Raw genomic sequence first — 22,987 nt, forward strand, 5'->3', positions numbered from 1 at the left:
TCTAATTTTTGAACCAAAAATTGAACCACGTAACACTACTACAGGTGAACAAACTGAACTGTAAAAAAAAAAAAAAAAAAAAAAGAGAGAGAGAGAGAGAGAGAGAGAGAGAGAGAAGCTTTTAACAACACATGAAATCCAAATCTAAACTGAGCAATTAGGTTCTGATTTATTCAGAAAAAAGTGATGACTTGTGACTTGTCATTCAAGGGCACAAGACACTGTTTGTCACACCCCTTAAAATTCCATTTCACACCCCTTGGGGCTGTGGGCACCCCAAGTTGGGAATGCCTGTTTGAAGGGAAACAGATCCCCTCATGTACCTTGGATATGTACCTAAGATATGAGTATAATAACTTGGTAACCTCCTTATGTTTTGACATATACAGAAGCAACCAATTGTGTTTTATGGTGCAGTCCAAGTCTCAAACAAGGAAAACTTAAAATAGAATAAGGAAACACAGTAAGATGGAAAATGACTAATTAAAAACAGTGATCCGTGTACTGTAGCCAGAAATGCGAATATACTTGACTTTTAAAAAATATCAAGAGAAGAAAGGAAAGAAGGAAGGAAGGACGGAAGGAGTGTTACTATATTTGGCCAAAAAAAAAAAAAAAAAAAAAAAAAAAAAAAAAAAAGAGAGGAAAAAAGAACACTCTTTCAAGAGCAGTGACAATCCTATATCCAAAAGTAAAACATTCCATTAATTAATAAATGCATTGCAAATGCTAAGCTCAACATAACTGTAAATCCCAAATTGTATGTAGTCCAAAGATAACCATCAGCTAAATAATATGTGCTCCCAGGAGCATTAATATGCTTTTTTGCCTCTCACTGAAGCCACGAGGCAGCCACTCATTAGTAAGAACAGTTTCAAAGATGGGAGAACTGCCAAACTGCTGGGTCAGCAGAAGGCGGAGAGGAAGATTGAAAAGCCTGGGGCTTATGCCAATAAACTCTTCTGCAGCATCCTAGCCTGGAAAATTACCAAGCATTTATTTAAGATTTTCATAACATCTGGTTCTTCTTTTCCAGTGCCTTTTTATGAGCCTTTCAGAAATGGGAAATTCTGAAAGGCCGTTTCCATATGCTAACACTCCACAGCACTGAATGAAAAGGGCACAGCTAAGACAGTCTGCGTGAATTCTGATAGGCCACAACTTTGGCAGCCATACTGCCATGTGGGGTTTTGCTCCAGGATCAGAACAAGATAGAAACGTGTTCTGTGTACTGAATTGTTCAGGCTTATCTCTGTACAAATGTAGCACCTGTTCTTGGGCTGTGCCAGGGACGCTTCAAGAATAATCAATGCTATTTTAACAGAGCATGGTGGATTTTTGTTCTGTTCTGTTTTGTAATGGCAATAGGCATTGCCTGTTGTTTCAAAGACATCAAATATCCTTCAAGTGGCCGAAAGGATTTCAGTAAAGTTGGAAATGTATTTCATCATTAGGACTGTGACCTAATAAATAAATACATAACATGAAGAAAACTTAATCCTTTAAAATCTTAACAGAGTGCTGTTAGTCCACATTCAGATAAAAGACTGAAGTTAAAAACAATGCATAGTCAGGCAATCCATTACTAACAAGACATTGGCTTTGAATTGAAGCAGCCTCCTTAGAATTAGGTGGAAAGGAAGAAAAGAGTTAAGCATCATCAGCATACTGGTAACATTAGGGCCCAAACCATGAGAAAACCTCTCCTAGCAATTTATTGTTTATTGTAAATAACATGGGGAAAAGATGAAACCCTGAAGGATTCTGTGGGCTGATGGCCAAAGAGTTGAACAGAAATCCCTCAGCTTCATCTTCTGGGTTCACACTTCCAGAAAGGAAAGGAAGTACTATAAGTACTATATTGTCTGCAGGTCCTATTCCAGTAAGACAGTCTAGCTCATATCCTCTAGCCCTAGGAGATGGTAAAGATCAATTGGGCATCTTCCTCAAATCTACTAGGTTGAGTCTCAGTTCTGCAAAGGCACAAATTTGTTATTAGAGTTCCAAGAATCCCACAGTGACACAGAGGTGAGAGAGGTTGCAAAGTTTAAGTGGCAACAGTCAAATGACAATTGGGAAAGGAAGCACAGTTTTGTTTCATGATGAAACAAGGAAGGATTGTAGAAAGTAATCAACTTTACAACATTCTTCTTTGTTGCTGATGTACTTGCATAGACATGTCGCTGGAATATTCTTAGTGAATGTATTTTATTTTATTTATTAAATCATTTCTGTCTCACCCTATATGCAAGGATCTTAGGAGAGCTTACAGTAAAATGAGTGGTTTAAAGCAAGTTAAAACAATAAGAATAATTGAATGATTTAATGTATGTCAAACAATTATTACTTCACATGGCACAATTTAAAAACAGTTAAAACAATTTAAAACCACTTGTGCAAATATGGATGAAATCAGTCAAGTCTCAAACACTTTAATAAATATCCATGCTTTTGCTTCGCACCAGAATGGCAGCAGCATTGGTGCCGATCAGGACTCTTAAGAGGTGGGCATTCCAAAACTGGGATGCCACAGCAGAGAATGCTTTTAATGTCAATGTCATTACCTGCATCTTGAATTCAGACTGGAAACATATTGGTGGCCAATATAATTCCTGTAAAAAAAAGTTTCACAAGGTTTCTTTATAGTGTTCTGGTCAGCAGTCTAGCTGCTGCACATTGCTCTATTAGATTAAGCTTCCCAGTTGTCTTCAAGGGCATCCCCACATAGTATACATTGCAATAGTCTAATTGGAAAGCTACCAGTGCATGTACTACTGTGGCTAAGTTATCCCTGTCCAGGATGGGCTCAGGTTGGCCATGGACTCCACTTGGGCCTCCAGTGACAAAGATGGGCCTAAGAGTATTACTTCCAAGTTATACACCTGCTCCCTCCAGGGGAGTGCAGCGCCATGCATGGCAAGTAATTTACCCAATTTCTGGGTGGCAGATCTTTGAACAGAGAAATCGTGGGCAATTGTGGCTCTCCAGGTGCTTTTGGAGTAGAGTTCCCATAATCCCTTATTACTAGTTACATTGGCTGAGGGGATCTGTAGACTAAAAACATCTGGTAGTGCATTGCCCAACCCAGTATGTAAGGAAGGAGCCCTGGTGGCACAGCAGTTATATGCCTGTACTGCAGCCACTCACTCACAAACCACAAGGTTGTGAGTTCAGTATCAGCCAGGGGCTCTGGGATAACTCAGCCTGGCATCCTTCCGTAGGTCACTAAAATGAATATCCAACTTGTTGGGGACAATTTACCTTACATTTTGTAAACTGCTTAGTACATCGGTAAGTGGTATAGAAATGTACTTGCTATTGCTATTGCTAAGGTGAAGTGCCTTACAGCTGTGTAATAAAGGTATGGTTAATTTTTATGCATGGTACACCACTGCTATGAAAACCAACATGGTGTAGTGGTTTAAGCATTGGACTATAATTCTGGAGACCAGGAGTCAATTCCCTGCTCAGCCATGGAAGCCCACTGGGTGACCTTTAATGACTCACATAAATTCAGTCCCAGAAAACCCCGTAGCAGGTTTGCCTTAGGGTTGCCATAAGTCAGAAACAACTTGAAGGCACACAACAACCACAACAATGCTATACCACATTAGAGAGAATCACATATGTTTTGTGTTGGGTGTATATCTTTGAAAATTTAAATGTCTGGCATGACTTCATGTATAAGTTGAGGGCAGATTTAGGAGCCAAAATTATGGATTTTTATATGACCCATGGATAAGACAAAGGTAAAACTTAGGGATGAATAACAAAAAATGTAAAGGACAAAGCAAAGGAAAATGATACCAAAGAACTTATAAAATTTTTGCAGGCATAACTGTTTGTGCACACCTAAAAGGCTGGATGGACGAGGGAGAGAGGTAGTCAGTGCTTCTTTTAGGTGGTCTTGGGACGGACTAAGCTTTTCTTTTCTGCCACTTTACCCAGAGAAGAGGACAGTTCCTTTTCTGATAAGAGTTAAGATACAGTATTTAGATTGACCCATGGATAAGTCGACCCAGTTTTTTTGGGGTCAGTTTTGTGACTAAAATTTCTAGACTTATACAGTAATATTTTAAAACAAACATACCCTTTTAATGTATGAGGTCTGAGTAGTCACATGTAGCAGGGGTAATAATTCTTATAATTTCAGAACAGAGGTGAAGTATAGCATATTCGACAATAACAACAAGAGCTCACTGCAAGTGTTAAAATAGCTCAGCAGAAAAAAAATTAAATACCTGACCTGTAATTTGAATTGCTAATCTTTCACTGAAGGGTATTCTCAGTATAGGGCAGTGGTGAATATCTTCAAAGAAGAACCTCCTACCAATAGCCTCTGTTCCACTACCTTCAGTTGCTGATACCTAGACATTCAGTGAGTCTTTTGTGCTAGAGAGGAGGGGAATCGAGAAAGGTCATGATGGACAACTTCAAAAGAACTATAACATTTATTTTTTTTAAAAGGGAAAATGTATGTGATGGATCAGTGTAAACCAGAATAAAATTTTGCCTCATTACTATTAAGTCTGCTTATTGGGTTGGATTCTGTTCAACCCTTCAAGTTTAAGAGGGGTGTGAGTTAGTATAGAACCATAAAGTGCCATGCAAGAAAGAACATTTTGCTCTCTCTCTCTCTCTCTCTCTCTCTCTCTCTCTTCTGCCTACACCCTCCACAGCCCTTCCTAGGGTGTTCTGGAGGATACTCCAGTCCTTCAGATCTGATCCCCAAGGGGCATAAGGAGTGCAGGGAAAAATGGAGACCAGCCATCATTGTCTCCTCTTAGATGAAGTTGAACATTCTGTGAATACAACTCCACAAATCTGGATTGAACCATTCTTTAGGTTGGAGAAAAGAAGACAGAGAAGTGATACAATAACCACCTTTATATATTTGGAGGGATGTTATGTAGAAGATGGAGCACACTTGTTTTCTACTATGCAAGAGACTAGGACACAAAGCAGTTGTTTTAAATTAAAATAGCAGAGATTCCACCTAAACATTAGGAAGAACTTCTTTACTGTAAGATCTGTTCAGCTGTGGAATAGACTGCCATGAAAGATGGTAAACTCTCTGTCTTTAATGGTTTCAGAACAGCATTTGGATGGCCATCTTTCAGGAATGCTTTGCAGTAATTAGACATTCCTGCGTGGCACGTGATTGGACTGAATGGCCCTTGGAGTTCCTTACAACTCTTCTGGTTTTTATGATTAGTTCAAAACTCTATGCTGGTACATTTTTTACTTTTTTGAACTGCAAATATAAAGGAAGACGCCATATATAACATTAATGGTTATTTTACCATTTTCTCTTTTTTCTTACATCTAGCACACAGCCAACATATTGGTGACAACAGCACAAAGGATGATGTGCCAGCAGCTGAAACAGACATAAATCTGGAAATATCATTTTCTGAACAGGCAGCTAGTCTCAAAGATAATCCAATAAACAAAGTGTCAAAGGGCAAAGAAGATGACACACTCCTTCCTGTAAGTGCTGTTTTTTTTTCTTGCAGTAACACCTTCAGTTTTCATCTGTTATCCTCTCTACCTCTGTAAAATTACCTGTGACAGAATTATTTATTCAAATTTTGCATCATGTTACTTGTCTGCTCATACAAACAGGCATGATGTGAATAAAAGGGCTGTCATTTGCATGTCTGACCCCATCTAAATAGTTCATGCCACCTCTCATACTTCCCTGCTATCATTGTATTAGCATGGATGCCTGAAGTAGGAAAGTAAATCTACAAAGATGTTGACCGAATCCTGGCAACTTGATCATGCAGAGTTCTAGGATTCAGTGATATCTATGAACATCAAGACCTGTGCTAATTGTAGACAGTGGAGCAGTGGTCTTAGAGAAGCTATACTGTGAATTATACATGTATACAGATATGTAAGCCCACTTTGAATAATATATTCTACCTATGATCTATCCACAGTAGAGCTGTGATCTCTCTCTCTCTCTCTCTCTCTCTCTCTCTCTCTCTCTCTCTCTCTCTCTCTCTCCATTTTGTGATATGGGGCCCCACAATCCTCAATCCTTCTTTCCCCTCAAGTGTCCTCTCAAAGTTTTGATTGAAGAGGGCTTAGGTACCTAGTTGATACAACCGAGGAGCTTTTTTTATACTGCTGGCAATGAGCCATGCATGGAAAACTATTTAGTTAGAACCTAAGATTTTTATTCTGTCGTTTGTCTAGTTAGCTTTATAAGTACAGTAACTGGAAGTGGGTGGGTGAGTACTGAGAAATGTAGCCTCTGCTATGAGTACATGACGACTGAAGAAGTGCAGTCAGGGAGTAATTTGACCACTTCAGCAGATGACTTTTTATGCCAGTCCTGAGATCATTCTCTGGGACTGAAAGGACTTCTCATTAAGATCAGATCAGGTTCTTTTTGTCCAGTTTTCAGTCTGTGTGTGATGGTCTTTTTTTTTTTTTAAAAAAAGCATGCATCAAGACCTTGACTTGTATACACTTTCATAAAGGCACCACATTTTCATATAGGTTAGGCTAATCCTTAAATGTGTTTAAAGCATGTATAAGTCTCCTCAACATTTGTAGTGCACTTAATAGCTTCCAGTTTGCTGTTTGGCTATATACTCTCACAGCCTGATGCCTTCCAGGTGTATATAAATTAGAAGGCCTCAGTGAAGCTGCAATTTTAATATTATACAGAATTTTGGAAGGGGGAAAGGGAGTGAGAAAAAATCCAGACCAGAAATGTGTGATCAAAATATAAAGGTAGTGCCAAAATATATAAATAAACTTTTTTTTTTAAAAAAAACCTCTCCTTTTATGACATTAATTCCTAGATGTTCTCCTTCCATGTCAGTTATACATATGAGGAAGAGAGTGGGGAAAGGCATATGGGCTCCATCCCATTTTTTAGATGCACATACAGGCCCTGTACAGACTGGCACTTTGTGTCAGTCTGGGGCTGAAATTAGGGTTCTGTAGGGCTGGGCGTCCACACATTCCTAGCCCTACTATCAACCCGCGGGCGCCATGATTGCATGCACCCATCCATATGGGACATGCTATGATGAAATCTGTGTGGCACAGGTCCTTGCTGTGTGGACGTCATCATTGTATGCGAGTGCACCAATCGCGTCCCGCACGTGGCATAGAAAGAACCCACCGGGAGCTTTCTGCCCATCTGCATCCTCCCATGGAGACTCATTATTTTTTGTTTTCTTTATGTTCAACATCAGACCTGCTTTTGCACTTTCATCTTTGATCTTCCTTATTAACTGTTCCAATTTCTGAATGTCTTCTGTTAATATTATGGTGTCGTCCTCATATCTTAGGTTGGTAATGTTTCTTCCTCCTATAACTCCTCCTTTTTCTGTTCCTAATTCTGCTTTCCTTATGTTTGCAGCCTATAAGTTAAATAAGTAGGGTGATAGGACACAGTCTTGCCTGACCCCTTTGCCTGTTGGGAACCACTCTGTTTCCCCAAATTCTGTTCTGATGGTAGCCTCTTGCCCTTGGTACAGATTCTTCATCAGGACTATCAGATGTAGTGGCACCCCCATGTCTTTAAGTGCATTCCATAGTTTTTCATGATCTATACAGTCAAATGCTTTGCTGTAGTCTGTGAAGAAATACACAAATTCAATATAGACAATGTGGAAATTGAAATGGTTAAAGAATTCCCATATCTAGGACCAAACATTGACCAGGATGCAATCAAGAAATAAGAAGAAGACTAGGAATGGGAAGGGCAGCTATGAAAGAACTGGAAAAGATACTAAAGAGCAAAGACATACAACTGAGCAGTAAAGTCAGAATCATTCAAGCCATTGTGTTCCCAATTACCATGTACAGATGTGGGAGCTGGACAGTGAAGGAAGCAGACAGAAAGAACATCAACTCACTTGAAATGTGGTGCTAGAAAAGACTACTTAGGATACCATGGACAGCCAAGAAGACAGACAAATGTGTTCTTGAACAGATCAGAACAGGGCTCTCTCCTTGGAAGCAAAGACAATATAGTTGAGACTATCGTACTTTGGCCACATAATGTGAAGGCATGGATCACTAGAAAAAACAATAATGCTAGGAAAGGTAGACAGTAGAAGAAAGAGAGGAAGACCACAAACCAGATGGATAGACTCGATCAGGGGTTATGGGAAGGACTTGCAGGACCTGGGCAAAGCAATGGAAGACAGGGTTGTCGTGAATCGGAACCAACTCGAGGGCAGCTAACAACAATAATGGAGTCTCACTGTGTGCAGATGAGAACCTGGGATTTTAAAATTTCTTTAAAATCTCAGATAGCCTCCACATATAAGCAAACTCCTCCTCAGTTTGCCACCCTCCATCTGCAGAGGAGGGCAGAATCAGCTTGGCAATCCCCATTGCTTTCCATATGTGTAGAGTAGAAGTGAGCAAGTGTGTGACTTTGGAACTGAATTTCCCTATAACCCCCTGCAGGTCACAATATCAGACAGTGCACAGGTAAATACCACATTCTGCAGATATATTCTGTTCGCACTGGTTACTGGAAGTGGTGTTTCCTCCCTTCTGGGACTCTTGTCACACTTCACAGTTATAGGACTATGATTTTACTGCCATGGCTGCATCCTGTGGAATCTTGGGTTTTGTACTTTGGTGTAGTTTGGTGGCTGCTGAGAATTGTAAATAATCCTCCCTAAACTGCCAATCCCAGAATTTCTTAAGAGGCCAAAATGACAGTTAAAGTGAAATAATAATGCTGTAATTCTAGAGTGTGAAAGCCCTCTGATTAGAATTTTGGCTGGGATCTGATTGAAGGAGTGACCTCTAGGACTGCTCTGAGGGCATTTGTGGAATAAAAGGGTATTAGTATGTATTTTTGCATCTTTGGGGCAGTTTTAGCTCAGGTTGTGGAGTGATAAATGCTGAAACCCATAGGCTGCACTTTCCCAAGCCCTGGTGTCCTATCTCTGTGGAAAGGATGGAGGGCAGTATGCCTAATATCTTTGCTCATACAAGGTTGTCAAAATGTAATATGTGGGACACATGTGGCCACAGAGGGTGTTTTCCTGGAACCTCTGCCCACCCTGATGGTCCCCATCTGTAAAAAAACAAAATACACCAATGTGATTTTCCAATATTTGAAGCTTGCAGCAGTGGTGATATTTCATAAAAACAAGACACAGAACTTCCTGTGGTTTGCTTTACTCCCCCCAGCAGGTTTTGTGAAACTGCAAATGGATTTCCAGTTATTTCCCAGAGTTGGTGCAGTCTTTCTTTCTTTCTTTCTTTCTTTCTTTCTTTCTTTCTTTTTATCATATGTTGAAATTAGGACTTTGTGCTGTCATCTTAAACCTTCTGTTTAGAATTTCAGACTGCCAAAAGACAAAACGGGTACAACCAAGATTGGAGCCCTTGCACCTCAGGATATGAAGAAAATCCATGCCTTGGCTCTGATTGAACTGACTGCTCTCTTTGATATACTTGGAACAGAACTTAAGCCACAAAAAGCAATAAAAATTAAAATAAAGGGTGAGCAGCTTTTATTTGTGTGTGTGTGTGTTTTAGCAGTAGTGGGATATTCTACATTGTACATGCTGTCCTGCCACATTAAAAAAAGAAACACTGTTGTCCTGCTGGTGTTCTTGGTACCAGTCCAAACCTATAAAGAACAATTCATTCATTTATTTATAAAGGCTCGTGTGATATTTCCATGTCAGTGACTACTGCCTAGGCAGGTTTGTAGGGTGGGTACAGTTCAAGCCAAGGGACATGCATTTATATTCAATAGAAGTCAGCTGCAGAGTGTTATGTGTGCTTAAATCTCTGCTACTAAAGTCAGTGCAATTTATAACCACTTAGCTCTGGGTAAATCATGCCAGTTAGCAGAAAAGAGTGCAGTGTGCACAGAGAAGGAAACTAGGTTATATAGACATTTACCAAGTAATACACAGAGTGGGAATGGTAGGTTTTGTTTGCTGTTAACTGCTGTCAAGTTGACTTTGACTTATGACCATCTTATGAATGATACATGTGACTTGTGTGTGTGATTTGTCTCTGGTCATATGTTGGTACTTACTACTTGTAATCTGTTGGGTGTATTTTCAATGAACCTATTCAATGAACTTGACCATCATATTTTAAAATCACCCTGTTGTGAGTACTATCTCACTTATATGTGCCAGACAGAGATCATTTTATTTTACATATTTTTAAAAAGCAGTTTTTACTAGTTTTCTATCAGTGTGAAGTTCATGGCAGCTTTGAAAAATTAAAAGGCAGTGCTAAATGAGAATAATGATATATTTTTTTAAAAAACTGAGAAAACAGGCTAAATACAATGTGAGAAGTATTCATTTGATTTTTTTTTTTTAAAAAAAAAATAGGCACCAATGCACAGGAAATGTTAGCATTTTGTTAGCGGCCTCTATTTCTGACTTCCTCTTTAATCTTTACAGTGACTTGAAACGTGTTACCAGTTAATCAAATACCTTCCTAGTCCAAAACCTGCAGTCAGGGTTCAGCAGAGATGATAGTGCAGTAGCTAAATAATTGAAAGCAGCAGTGCCAGGGAGTGATGAGAGACACACTACAAGGCACAAATGAGTTCTCTGAATGCAGGTTTTGTTCCACAGCCAAGAAAATAACTTGTTCCAGTGCTGAACGAGACACATAAGAATTTTTGAACTTTTGCTCCACTACTGCCTTCCATTTGCATATGCCTAAATTTGTATACACTAAATCAGTGTATTGAACTTCCTGAGTAGGAGATACTATTTTAAGAGAGCACTGCTTCATTTCATTTCATGTATGTAGTGTTTCTGGGCAGAATTCTGTTGGTTAGCCCCAACTAGATGCACTAAATCAATTGCTGAATGGTAAACACTAGGTAAATCTGACTGATTCAATGGATTTACTCTAATCAAGCCCGGCAGCAGGATTTAGGTATGTATTTTAGAGCTATTGAGCCTCTTCACATTTACTCCAGCATTTTTGTTCCATGTGATTTGTACAGAGAATGATTGGTCTGCAATTGAAATAATTTGGTACTAGGACTTTGTGCAAGTATGATACAGAAGTTTGATAATTTATCAAACCTAAATAAATCCCTTGTTCTGTCGATGGTCAGGCATGCAGATGTTTGCTCGTACAATGGACATGTTCTGTGTACAATTTCCTTTGCTGCAGTTCCTACAAATCTGCTCCAGAGATACCTCAGTCCTGTCGATCAAACTGAAGAGGTTAATCAGTAGACATGACACAAAGAGAAACTGTCCACTGTGAATAAGAAAATGTAGAATTTCTATAGATCAGTTCACTTGTGCGTATGCTGTAAATTTTGTCTTCATGATATTTATAGTAGGACTGTAAGAAGAGGCTGTATTAGAGAAGAGGCATGTGAGCTAGATGCAGTCATGGCTTGCTTATTTCTGCCTAATGAATTTTATAGCTGAGATTTGAATCATGGAGTTTCCTGTTCGGTTTCAATGAATGATTTGCTGTTTAAGAGCAATGATATTTTTGCATGTTGAACAAAACTTAGAAATAGACACAGTATCCAATTAAAGGCAAAGCAGATTGCAAAAATGTAAACAAATCAAAAACACAAAAAGTTAAATCCTGTTACTTAATGGGATGTAATGTACTTTATTAATAGTAAATGGAAGTATAATAAATAGAAGAAATACATAATTTCTGTATGGCAATATAGGCAATATGTATTTATGGCATCTCAAGTCTCTTGAGCATCTTAGCTTTAATAGAAGTGGGACAGCTTTGTTCTGTTGCTGATGCAACATTTCTAAAATACAGATGTTCAGGTTGCTTTTCCCACTATGGTACAAGAATATGAATCTTGCAAACTATAAGGATTTGCAAGTTTGCTTATTTTATGGCTGGAAAAGGAGAAATTAAGAGGTTTTGCTATTACCAAGTGTGCACTTTTCTGATTATGCTTATTACAGCAATCATACGCATGTTTTCTTGAAAGCAGGTCCCACTGTGGGATTTGTCACAAGGTTATCTATACAGGTACTAATTAACAAATTCACACAAACTAGGGCTATATCCCTGACATAGACTTTGTCTGAATGTAGTAATTAGTACCTGTGTAGATTTAACACAGTGGAAAATACTATCTCTGAAAATGTTTTCATATTCACCATCTCATGAGAGTATTGTTTTTTGTCCCCTTACTTTCTACAGAATCTGGTCTTTTTGGTGTTCCACTGTCAGTTTTGCTAGAACAAGATCAGAAGAGGGTGCCAGGCATAAGGGTGCCACTTATCTTCAAAAAAGTGAGTGTGTTGACCAATTCATTTTTTCATATTCATTTCATTTCTTCATATTCATTTCAGCATATCTTAATGCAAGCATGTCTGTGCTCCAGTTACTTTGTGGGCCTGACGTGTAGCATGTATTTCTGTTTTGAGAGAATATAACATTAATTCATCTACTAAAATATTTTTATATCACCTTTCTAAAATGTTAAGATTTGAACTCTGAACTATTTTTTGTACTGTGGTTTAAATTTAGGGCTTTCTTCCCTTCCCCTCTCCCGTGCCACCTGAAACTATGTTCCAGACAACTTCCCTGCCCTCTGGTGCATATTTTTGATGTATGTGACATGGGAACAATTCTCCTTATTGGTGCTACTTTTGGAAGCACTTCCATCAACAGAACAAACCTCTTAGATCTTTTCCACTGATCCAAATTCTTTAAAAAGGGGCACATGTAAACACCCTAAAGGCACCAAATCCCATCTGATCTTGGAAGCTAAGCAGGGTTAGCTCTGGATAGTACATATGGGTGACCAGCAATGAATACCAGGTGCTGTAGGCTATGTTTCAGAGGAAGGAACTGACAAAACCACCTCTGAGTATCCCTTGCCTAAGAAAACCCTGTGAAATTGGGGTCACTGTAAGTCCACAGGCGACTTGAAGGCACACAAGCACACATATACATACACATTCTTTGGACCCATTAAAATGACTCTGGTACCACTGCAGCATCTTAAAAGCCAGTTTATGTTGTGTCCTAAATCCATTTCTCAGTCTCAACTTGAAGAGTCCCATTAAATCAACTGTCAACATTTGAATGTAAATCCATTTGATTAAATATTTGGGTCTGATCTACTAGAGTATAAAAATTGGATTTAGGCCAGTTCCTTTTCCTGGCTGTCATGCATCGCCACCAACTCATGTGAAGAATTGTGCAGCATTGCAACTGGGATTCTCAAAACTTTGTAGTTCAAATCAGAAAATCCCTCATCAGGAAAGTTAATCTGTAGAGCCTGTTGAGTCAGTTCTTTCCATGTCATCTCTGGAGAACAGCCAGTGGGAGTGAAGCTAGAAAAGGCGGGGACTGCTCAGGAGTGGGTATAAATAGAGAGGTGGAGCCATGAGTTGGGGGAATGTGTCAAGCCTGCGGAAGCAGGGGAGTGCTTTTAAGACTGCCAGAGGTTGCAGTTGGAAAAAGGGGGTCAGCCTGAATGCGGTTCATACTCTCAGAACAGGGAACTGGGTATAAAAGGGACAGAGAGGTCTAGTGTTAAAGAGTGTGTCATTGTACCCTGAGGGCAGTTAGCAGGGTTTAGTTACTTAAGGACTAAGGGAGTCTGGAGTTAAGGTGTATATGTTAATATTCTGCGGGATATATAGATCGCTAGGAGGCGGGGAGATTATTAAGTCATCTGGAGAACAGACAAAATCAATATTAGGAAACTGGGGAAGTTTAATTAAAGTGGTTGTTGGTGTAACAGATAACCAGAAGGATTAGGAGATACTGAGGCTAGATAAAGGTTCTGTAGGAACTAGGTCTATAAGGGAACGTTTATAAAGTTAAGCGAAAGAAACTGTTAAACTTTGTAATTACTGAAACAATTTGTACACTGTATCAAGCTTGAATAACATCCTACAAGAAAGATACTGTATTCAACCTTGCTTGTAAATAAAAGTTGTCCCTTTGTTTCAACAAGTAGTTGCCTGAAGTGTGCTTACAGATACCATTATCCATGCTACCAAACATAAATAAAATGCTAGCAAAAAGAAAAAGGCTTTTTATTATTTTAGACACTTCAGATAGTGGTGAGATAGTTGCCAAGTCGTCACATATTGGAAGCAGTGGGATCAGATAAGGAAGGAAACACCATAAGGTCCTGGTCCTGAGTGAGAGTGTTGCCGCCACCATGTTACATATTGGTGCCAAGCTGTGGGATTTAAAAGATCCATTGTGCTGGCATCTGAAAAAAGTAATGAGACATGGTGAGCCTCGCCACATCATCACACTATGCCAAGTGTGTGTGATCCACTTGGTGTGCAACAGGGCTGGGGGGAAAAGCCTATGAATTGGCTTTGACTGGCAGTAAATAGTACTTACTATACGCTGTAGGTTCTTGTAAAACATAGAGTGCAGATAAATAATATGAATTAGACAATCCTCTTACCTGTCATTCTTACCTGGTATGAAAACTCAGGTATAATATGGATGTAATATAAATATGAAGGCACATGTCAGAGTGAAGTTTTTCATGACTGACCATAAGAGCCAGATCATTTTGTGCTCCAGTGTCATGAAGTGGTTTTTTTTGTTTTGTTTTGTTTTGTTTTTTTGAGGTAGTGGTGGGCTATATTAGTAAATTGCATACACTCGCCACACAACATAAATATCTATGCAAGTGCAGCTCTACACATATTGATTTCTCCTGTGGTTCATACAAACCTTTCTCCTTAACACAAAAGATTTTGTTCAGGAGTGGAATGTATTTGTGCAGAAGGCTCATGCCCATTTCCTGTCATGTGTAGGCCAGATGCTATGTGAAATAGCCACTAACCTTTTCAAATAAGTAGTATTTTACAACCATGACCAGGTAACTTGATCCTAAAGACATTCTTGGGTGCATCAAATTACAGCAAAAGCACGGATCCTCTAGTCTTCCAGAGGCAGATGAACTAAACTTGCTTTCTTTCATCAACATTGGTTGAGGCTGATGGGAACTGGAGTACAGTCATATTTGGAGGGCTGCAAGTCTTCACCTTTTTATATGGAAAGGTTTAGCTACAGGCAGCCTTCTTTGTGTAAAGCTTGTATATTTCCATGGTTACAGCAGTACCAATTTTTCACTCATATATGTGCCAGTGTTTTAGTAACAGCCAGTGATCCTGAGGTGCTTTCTGTTTTAATTTACAGCTCATTTCCCAGATAGAAGAGGGAAAACTGGAAACAGAAGGACTTCTTCGAATACCTGGTGTTGCTGCAAGAGTGAAGGTAAAATAACATTTAACTCTTAGAAGATTGTACAGTATATATTGTAATCCCATCACATTTGATAGCTTGTGTTCAGTGTCAGGTCAAACACAGAAATCTTGTAAGCATATCTAGGACACAAGCATTATAAAGTACTCCCTGGACAATGAACAGCTGCTTGTTCAAGCTGAGAGGGAAAGTAAGAAGCCCATGGCAAAACTGGAACCGTGGTCTAGATTCTTGTGTGTTAAAATGTATTACATGTCACGATCTAAGTTGTTCACAACTGTTAGCTTTTTTTTATTGAAACATTTAGAAAATTACAAATATTATCAACATAGTCAAACTTCAATCACAGTAACATAAAACAGATACTTTGTACATATAGGACAATACACATGCATATACATTTAACATATAACAAATATCTGTCTTGTAAGATTTCTTTAAATCATCTTAATCACTTCCTGGTTTCCTATACTGTACCTATTCATAAGAGACATAATAAAAATCCCTAAAGATTCTTCGCATAAGGTTAAGGTTCATAAAAAGAGGCAAAAACTAATACCATCAATTTCAAAAGATCCGAGTTATATTCATATAATTTACAGTTTACATTTGATATTTACATATCTATAATGATAGTAGTATTATCGATCAAGGAGTAGGGACAGGTAATAAAAAAGCCATACTGGAGTGAGAGATTAAAAATACCTATTTGTGACAGTAAATCTGAGTATTATATGAGTAAAACAGTTCGTTCCCTATTGGTTATATCTGTAATTCTGTACACAGTGCCATTCTTCTTCTGTCTCCTTGGGCCTTCTTTCTTTCAGTAGCGCTGTCAAGATGTCCATTTGCATGGATTCACTGAGATTATTTAGCCATTCTTCTTTTGTTGGGAGGATATCACTCTTCCAATATTTGGCATATAAGATCCTCGCTGTTGTGATGATATACAGAATGATAAGTCTGCTAATCTTGCTTTCCCCTAACAACTGTTAGCTTTTTATATGCAGCAGTGTATTTTTGTTTGTAAATGAAATGATAGAGATGGTGAAAAACATCTATTCTTCTTACGTATTGACTTCTCATTGTTGTGTGATGTCCTCTGGATTGTGATTTGTCACCTGAGTAAACAAGCCTTTGCTTTCCCTCCCTTTGAGACTATTTGTATCTGTCCAACTTTCCCAAGAACTCCTCACGTTCTCTTTTTAATATGTCCAGTAAAATTGAGCCTTTTTAATATGTCCAGTAAAAGGGTTTATTCGAAATAAAATGTGCATATAGGACAGACTTACATAAAAGCTACCTGTGAAAAATATGGTTGTCAGATGAAAAAAGGGGCAGTACTTTTGTTCCTTTAATGGTTGTGTAGAAGTGTGTTACTAAAAGTGGTGGTTTATAGACTGGTACTGGACCACAAAGTATTGGCTGCCAGTGAATGGAGTTTTTTCAGGAAAGCAACAGTTGTAGCTAAAGGGCATAAATATGGCGTTGTTGCCTGGCACTCTGGGGGTGGGGGTGGGGATGGGGATATCTACCAGTCCCCAAGATCAGCTTGCTTAAGAAGCACTTGCTGAAATTCTCCCCTCTATGCTGCCAATAAAGGGAGAGGAGTCCTGTCACTTGGAAAACCTAGTGGAACATTCCAGGAGTAGCTGTGTTGGTCATAAGTACACTAACATCCAAAATCCACAAACCAGTGATACCAAAATGCACAAAATACACGTTCCAAGCTTTTGAAGTTCCACTGGCTTCTTCATCAGGCAACAATGCTAAAAATCATACAGGAGAAAAAATATATATATGACCATGTTAGTCACAAGCCAGCATTTTGAAAATGTTTCTGTGCTATGTTCAGGTATTGTTGGAGGGACATTCATTCAAACCAACTCCTCATCCTTCTATGTGGGTATTGCAGGAAAAAAAATTAAGTTCCACTAGCAAGACAAAAAGGGATGCATTTCTTGAGATCCAAGTTGCCTCAGTCCTTTGTGAAGCCACAAGCTCCTTTGTTGGGTAGAGAGCACCAAATGTCTAAGAAAGCCCTATCTTCTAAGGAACATTGTATGAGGCAAAGAGAGAGGCCATACCTTTGAATGTTCTGAACACTGAACTGCAAATAATTTGGACTCATGTTGGTTAACTGATAATCATGTTTCAGTTAACTCAAACTTCTTGGAGGGAATTCATCACAACCTGTGCAACATTTGATTTTAATTTTTAGCGATGTTAGGAAATCATAATCAACAAATTGGGATGATTTTTCTCATGCCTGATCCTAAATTAAAAGTTTCAAACTTTGAGCAACATTTCTTGCTATTGGATATTATTAAAGAGAGAACAAAAAGAGCTATTGTAAAATTAATATGTACTCTAGCTACATTCATTGTATTACTTATACAGGAAATGTAAGAAGATATCCCTAGTATCATCTGTGAATATGCCTTGAGTGGCATGCAAGCACTCTGTGTAATTAGTACAGAAGCTAGGATAAGATGTTAAAATGTAGGTGAAGTAAAGTTTGGGATAGGATTAATAGATTTAAAATGCAATTTTAAAAAGCATAAAATATGGTGTGTGTGACTGCCTGCATTGACTTTTCTTCTGCTCATGTGCCTTTCAGAATCTTTGCCAAGAGCTTGAAGCAAAGTTTTATGATGGGACTTTCAGCTGGGAAAATGTAAAGCAGCATGATGCAGCAAGTCTTCTAAAGCTTTTTATCCGAGAACTGCCTCAGCCACTGCTTACTGTGGAATATCTCAAGGCTTTCCAGGATGTGCAAAGTAAGTACAATTTTTGTTCATAGGTAGCTGAATAATACTGCCTATACATCATGGATACATGTCCTTCTGGCAGATATTTTGCCTTCAGTCTGTAATGTGGGACAAGCAAACAAGAACTTATAGTCCTGATTGTTCCTGACACAGTTAATTTTCCTTGGCTTGCAGATTTATGGCTTGCATCCAGTTGGTGTAACTTTATTGACAGAGTCCTCTTTGATCCAGTAGATGTTTCTACCAGCAGAGCAGGAAGCAAGGCAATTTTGGACAATCCCCTCTAATCCTGCCCACTTCCCACACTGTTTCGTATGTCATACATATGAATCATTGTTGGAGAGAGGTGCAGGCAGGGAGTATCATAAAATGACCTGCCCTCATTCATCTGACAGATGAGATGTTTTGCCAGCAGAATGAGAACAATTAGATGAAACTCCTTGAAATTATCCATAAATTGTTCTTGAGATTTCATGCATCTCAAAGCAAAGGCACAAAACTATTTTCTATAATAAATATCTTGTTGATTCAGATAAATTAATATTGGATTGATTCCTTTGTTTTGTATGGGGAAGAACAGTGACCCACTGCCAGAGCAGATTTGTAAAACTACAGGCTGTTGAAAATGCTCCCTCATTAACTGCAGAATAAATTATATTACAGTATAAACTTAGGGGGACATTTATATTCATATTTAGAAACATTAGATATTTTAAGAAAATAAATATTCCAGAAGTCGAGTAATTGTAGTAGATTTCATTATTTCTACAATTTTTTTGGAATAGCCCAACCTATAGCTTTCATATTTTCTGATTCAGCATTTATTACATAACCTCCCTGGTCAGTCCAGAAGAAGCATTGGCTATATTACAAAAACAGTTATTCGCTTGTTTTCATCCAGAAGATTAGGACAGGTCTGATATAGACTTATTAATATATAGAGAAGTGGTGCTGGAGAAGAGTACTGAGGATTCCGTGAATGGCCAAGAAGACAAACAAATTGGTTCTAGAATACATCAAGGCCAAACTTCCCTGGAAGCCAAGATTGACTAAATTGAGACTATCGTACTTTTGCCACATCATGAGAAAGCATGACTCACTTGAAAGACAATAATGCTAGGAAAGGTGGAAGGCAGCAGAAAGAGAGGAAGACCATATGCCAGATGGATGGACTTGGTCAGAGAGGTCATGGGCCTGGGCCTACAGGACCTGAGCAGAGCAGGGAGGAACAGGGTTTTTTTGGAGAAGATTCATCCATACGGAAGCTACGATTCAACGTTGACTTGAGAGCATTTAACAACAACAAGACGTTCACACTGGAAGCAGTGGAACAGAGAAAAATGGTTTAAATGATAGTAGTCATAAGGCCATTTCATACATTATTTTCATAAGCTGCTTGCTTGTTCATTATAATTGTTCATGAGCAGTGTAATGTGTTCATATGGATCCTGGCAATATCTGTAGGTATGAAGATTTCCACCACTGACATGTGTACATTGTGTGTGTGTGTGTGTGTGTGTGTGTGTGTGTGTAGCCTTCAGTTTTTTTCAGGTATGCATTTTTATCTGTTATGATGGCTAGTTTATAAATAAAAATGTTAAGGAAACTATCTACTGAGATACGTTTAAGCCTGCTGAGCACTGTTGATAACAGTATTACTATTAGCTTGAAATGATAGCTTACAAATCCTGCAGAGATCAGGGATTCCTGGATTCAGCATCAGAAATTACTTGGTATGCACTTATATTAAATGTGTGCTCAGCAAAGAACATTGTGCTTCAATAAGTGTCACAAACGTCTTTCCTTTTCACATGCATAAATGACAGTTTCATTTGGGAAGGATTTCTCTTTGATTAAATACTCTTACATTACGAAACATAGTAGTATGAAATAAAGCAGCTAAAGGAGGCCAGACTCATTATCTAAAACATAATGACTCCTGTGACAGCTTGGTCATGAGATAACATCTGAAATCAAAGTGGAATATGTGGCAGTAGTGCTTTTGAAACTTGCATAGAAAATTAACGGTATTGGTTATGTGTTGCCAAGGAAGCTTCATATAAACTAGCATTTCTGAGCTAAATGCAGAATTATTCAAAATCTGGTATTTTCACATTTCATTGGCAGAACTTCCAACAAAGAAGCATCAGCTACAAGCACTGAATCTTTTGGTCCTCCTTCTCCCAGAGGGAAACAGAGATACTTTGAAGGTTAGAATTTTATTTCAAAATATTGTCATTTATATAATTGAGTCTAGGAAGAGGTGGTTTGTATGTTTTGTATTAAAAACAGAAATAGCCACTATAAATAACTGAAGAGTAGGCTTGCCTATGTTTCTACCACAAACATGTTTGGAATGGGTTCAGAGGACAAGAAGAAGGATGGTCACTGGTATGAAAGGCAAGTCTTATCAATGAAAGTTGAAGGATCTGGGTGTATTTAGCCTGGAGAAGAGAAGTTGAGAGTGATGACATTAGACTATCCTTAAAATACTTGTGGGATTGTCACATAAGAGAAGAAGCATTCTCTGTTTCCCCGGGAGGCAAGACTAGATCCAATAATTTTAATTACCAGAAATTAGATCTCAAATGGGTGCCAGGTCTTTGGCTGAGCGAGACCCTCTCACAGCCGCAGGAGTTTACCGCATACCATACAGTTGCAGACAAGTCTACATAGGGACCACCAAATGCAGTGTGTAAACAAGAATCAAGGAAGATGAGAGACACTGCAGACTGGGCCATCCAGAAAAATCAGCAGTAGCAGAACATGCCACAAACCATCCTGGGCATAAAATACTGTTTGAAAACACTGAAATTCTGGACCAGGCCAATCACTACCATGTCAGGATGCACAGGGAAGCCATTGAAATCCACAAACACCTGGACAATTTCAACAGGAAAGAGGAAAACCTTAAAGTAAATAAGGTTTGGCTACCAGTCCTGAAAAACAGCAAAATCAAGACTCAACAAATGCACATGAGAAATCTCCCAGGGTCAGGGGTTTCCCAGCAGACAATGAGCACTAATCAAGCAGACTCTAATCCTCTTTTGCAGACCCTCCCACCCTGAGGCCTGCCATTAGCAACAGAACAATAAACATGCAAATCACTCCTGCCTTCCCAGGGTCACACAGTATATATACCCAACTCCTTTCCAGGCAAGCATTCTCTGAAGATGCTAGCCACAGATGCTGGTGAAACATCAGGAAGAAACTCTTCTAGAACATGGCCACATAGCACGAAAAACCCACAAAAAACTATAGATGCCGGCCATGAAAACCTTCGACTTCACCTTGCAACATATGTTTTTTGCATATTAGTTTTTCTGATAAAGGTATCATTGTTCTATGGATTTTGGATGTTATTGTACTTTGCTATACAGCCAATATAACTACCCCTGGATATCTAGTTCAGCAGTGTGAGTCTGTGTGGTATAGTAGTCAGAGTGCAAGTATTGGAATTTGGAGTCCTGGATTCTAGTCTCCATGAAGCTGTGGAGCCCAGTGTATAACCTTGGGCTAGTCTCAATTTCTGACTGATGTAGCAAATTGAATCATTGTGAGAATAATGTGGAGAAGGAAGCAGTGTGCCCCTCCTTGTGGTCATTTGATATAAATGTATATTCCATATATTCTTTCCAGAGCCCTTCCCCAAACTATGTTTGGATGGCATCAGGAAGCTGCTCTAGAATAAAAGACTACCCTAGATCATCTATTTGTTTTTGGTTCAAAATATGTACACTGCAAAAATAATCCAGTCTGAGACTCCTTTAACTGCCCTGACTCAGTATTAGGGAATCCTGGGAATTGTAGTTCTCAGACAGAGAAGGCTAAAGGTCTCACAGAATTACAGTTTCCAGAATTCCCTATCATTGTGCCATCCAATGGATTTTGGTAGCCACAGGGGGTCCTGGAACCAAGTCCCAGCAGATACCAAGGGCCCACTGTACTTTGTATGTGTATTTCAGCCATCTTTTACTTAATACATACATGATCTTGCACACAACGTTTTCTCAAATACTGCTTTCACTTTCAGGCACTGCTTGAATTTCTTCAAAGGGTAATTGATCACCGTGATAAGAACAAAATGAACCTAAAGAATGTTGCCATGGTTATGGCCCCAAATCTGTTTATGTTTCATGGTTTGGGCTCCAAGACCACAGAACAAAGCGAGTTTGTTATGGCGGCTGGGACAGCAAGTGTCATGCATTTTATGATTAAATACCAAAATCTTCTTTGGACTGTAAGTTTCTTTGCTTGTTTCTTTGTTGTCCTTAAAGAACTGCTTCAAAAAATAAGTGTCCCTACTGTTTTTCTCCTACAAAGGATGCAAGTGACTTAAGTTAGTATAAAAGTTACAAAGAAGAATTGAGAGTCTGGCTGAAAATGTTTGCCTCTAAATTTATTTACAGACTATACAACTAATATCATTCAGAATTTACTACTAAACTTTTCAAGTTCTAAGGTTAAAGTTTAATCTATAAAACATAATAGAATTCAGTAGGTGAATGGTTTAATTATTCTCCATAGAAACAGTTATGGAATAAATCATGTGTATTATGTTTTTTTACAGTATAACTAGAATATTTTTAAGGATTAATTAAACCATATTTTGTTAATTTCATTTTGTGTTTCACAAGAAGCTAGCAATTTAATTATTTATTGTATGTGAACTATTTATATACTAGCCTATGGACATTATCACACAGGAGGAATGTCTCCCATTTTCGAAAGAAAAGAAAGTAGGGCCAATTCGAAAATGAACACTATTACGCGAATGCAAAAGAAATTATCATATGAGTACATACCCTTCATAGTCTAGAATTCGAACTACCATCCCTGTACATGTGCAGTGAGGGCAGAGTCGGATCGTGACCATTTTACACTTCTGGCGGGGCTTGCCTCCACTTCCTGTGGTTTTGCCTTGTTTCACGTTATTTCTTCATTCATTACCCTTTATTTCATGTTATTTAGGCAATTCATATTATTTGGTCATTCATTAC

At 38.6% G+C, this 22,987-nt stretch overlaps 1 protein-coding gene across 3 annotated transcripts in view; it reads left to right on the forward strand.

The window, feature by feature from the left end:
- The window catches only part of ARHGAP18 (Rho GTPase activating protein 18), a 118,885-nt gene that overhangs the window by 79,576 nt on the left and 16,322 nt on the right, over positions 1-22,987 (forward strand). For all 3 annotated transcript variants that reach the window (XM_089530403.1, XM_089530404.1, XM_089530402.1), the window contains exons 5-11: positions 5,330-5,490; positions 9,330-9,495; positions 12,169-12,260; positions 15,151-15,228; positions 17,837-17,996; positions 20,115-20,197; positions 22,021-22,227. In XM_089530403.1, the coding sequence (XP_089386529.1) occupies positions 5,330-5,490; positions 9,330-9,495; positions 12,169-12,260; positions 15,151-15,228; positions 17,837-17,996; positions 20,115-20,197; positions 22,021-22,227 (947 nt within the window). The remainder of the gene's footprint in view (positions 1-5,329; positions 5,491-9,329; positions 9,496-12,168; positions 12,261-15,150; positions 15,229-17,836; positions 17,997-20,114; positions 20,198-22,020; positions 22,228-22,987) is intronic.

The sequence above is a fragment of the Sceloporus occidentalis genome, unplaced genomic scaffold (genome assembly GCF_023333645.1).
Source record: "Sceloporus occidentalis isolate IW3139 unplaced genomic scaffold, rSceOcc1.0.p SCAF_6, whole genome shotgun sequence".
Classification (NCBI taxonomy): Eukaryota; Metazoa; Chordata; class Lepidosauria; order Squamata; family Phrynosomatidae; genus Sceloporus; species Sceloporus occidentalis.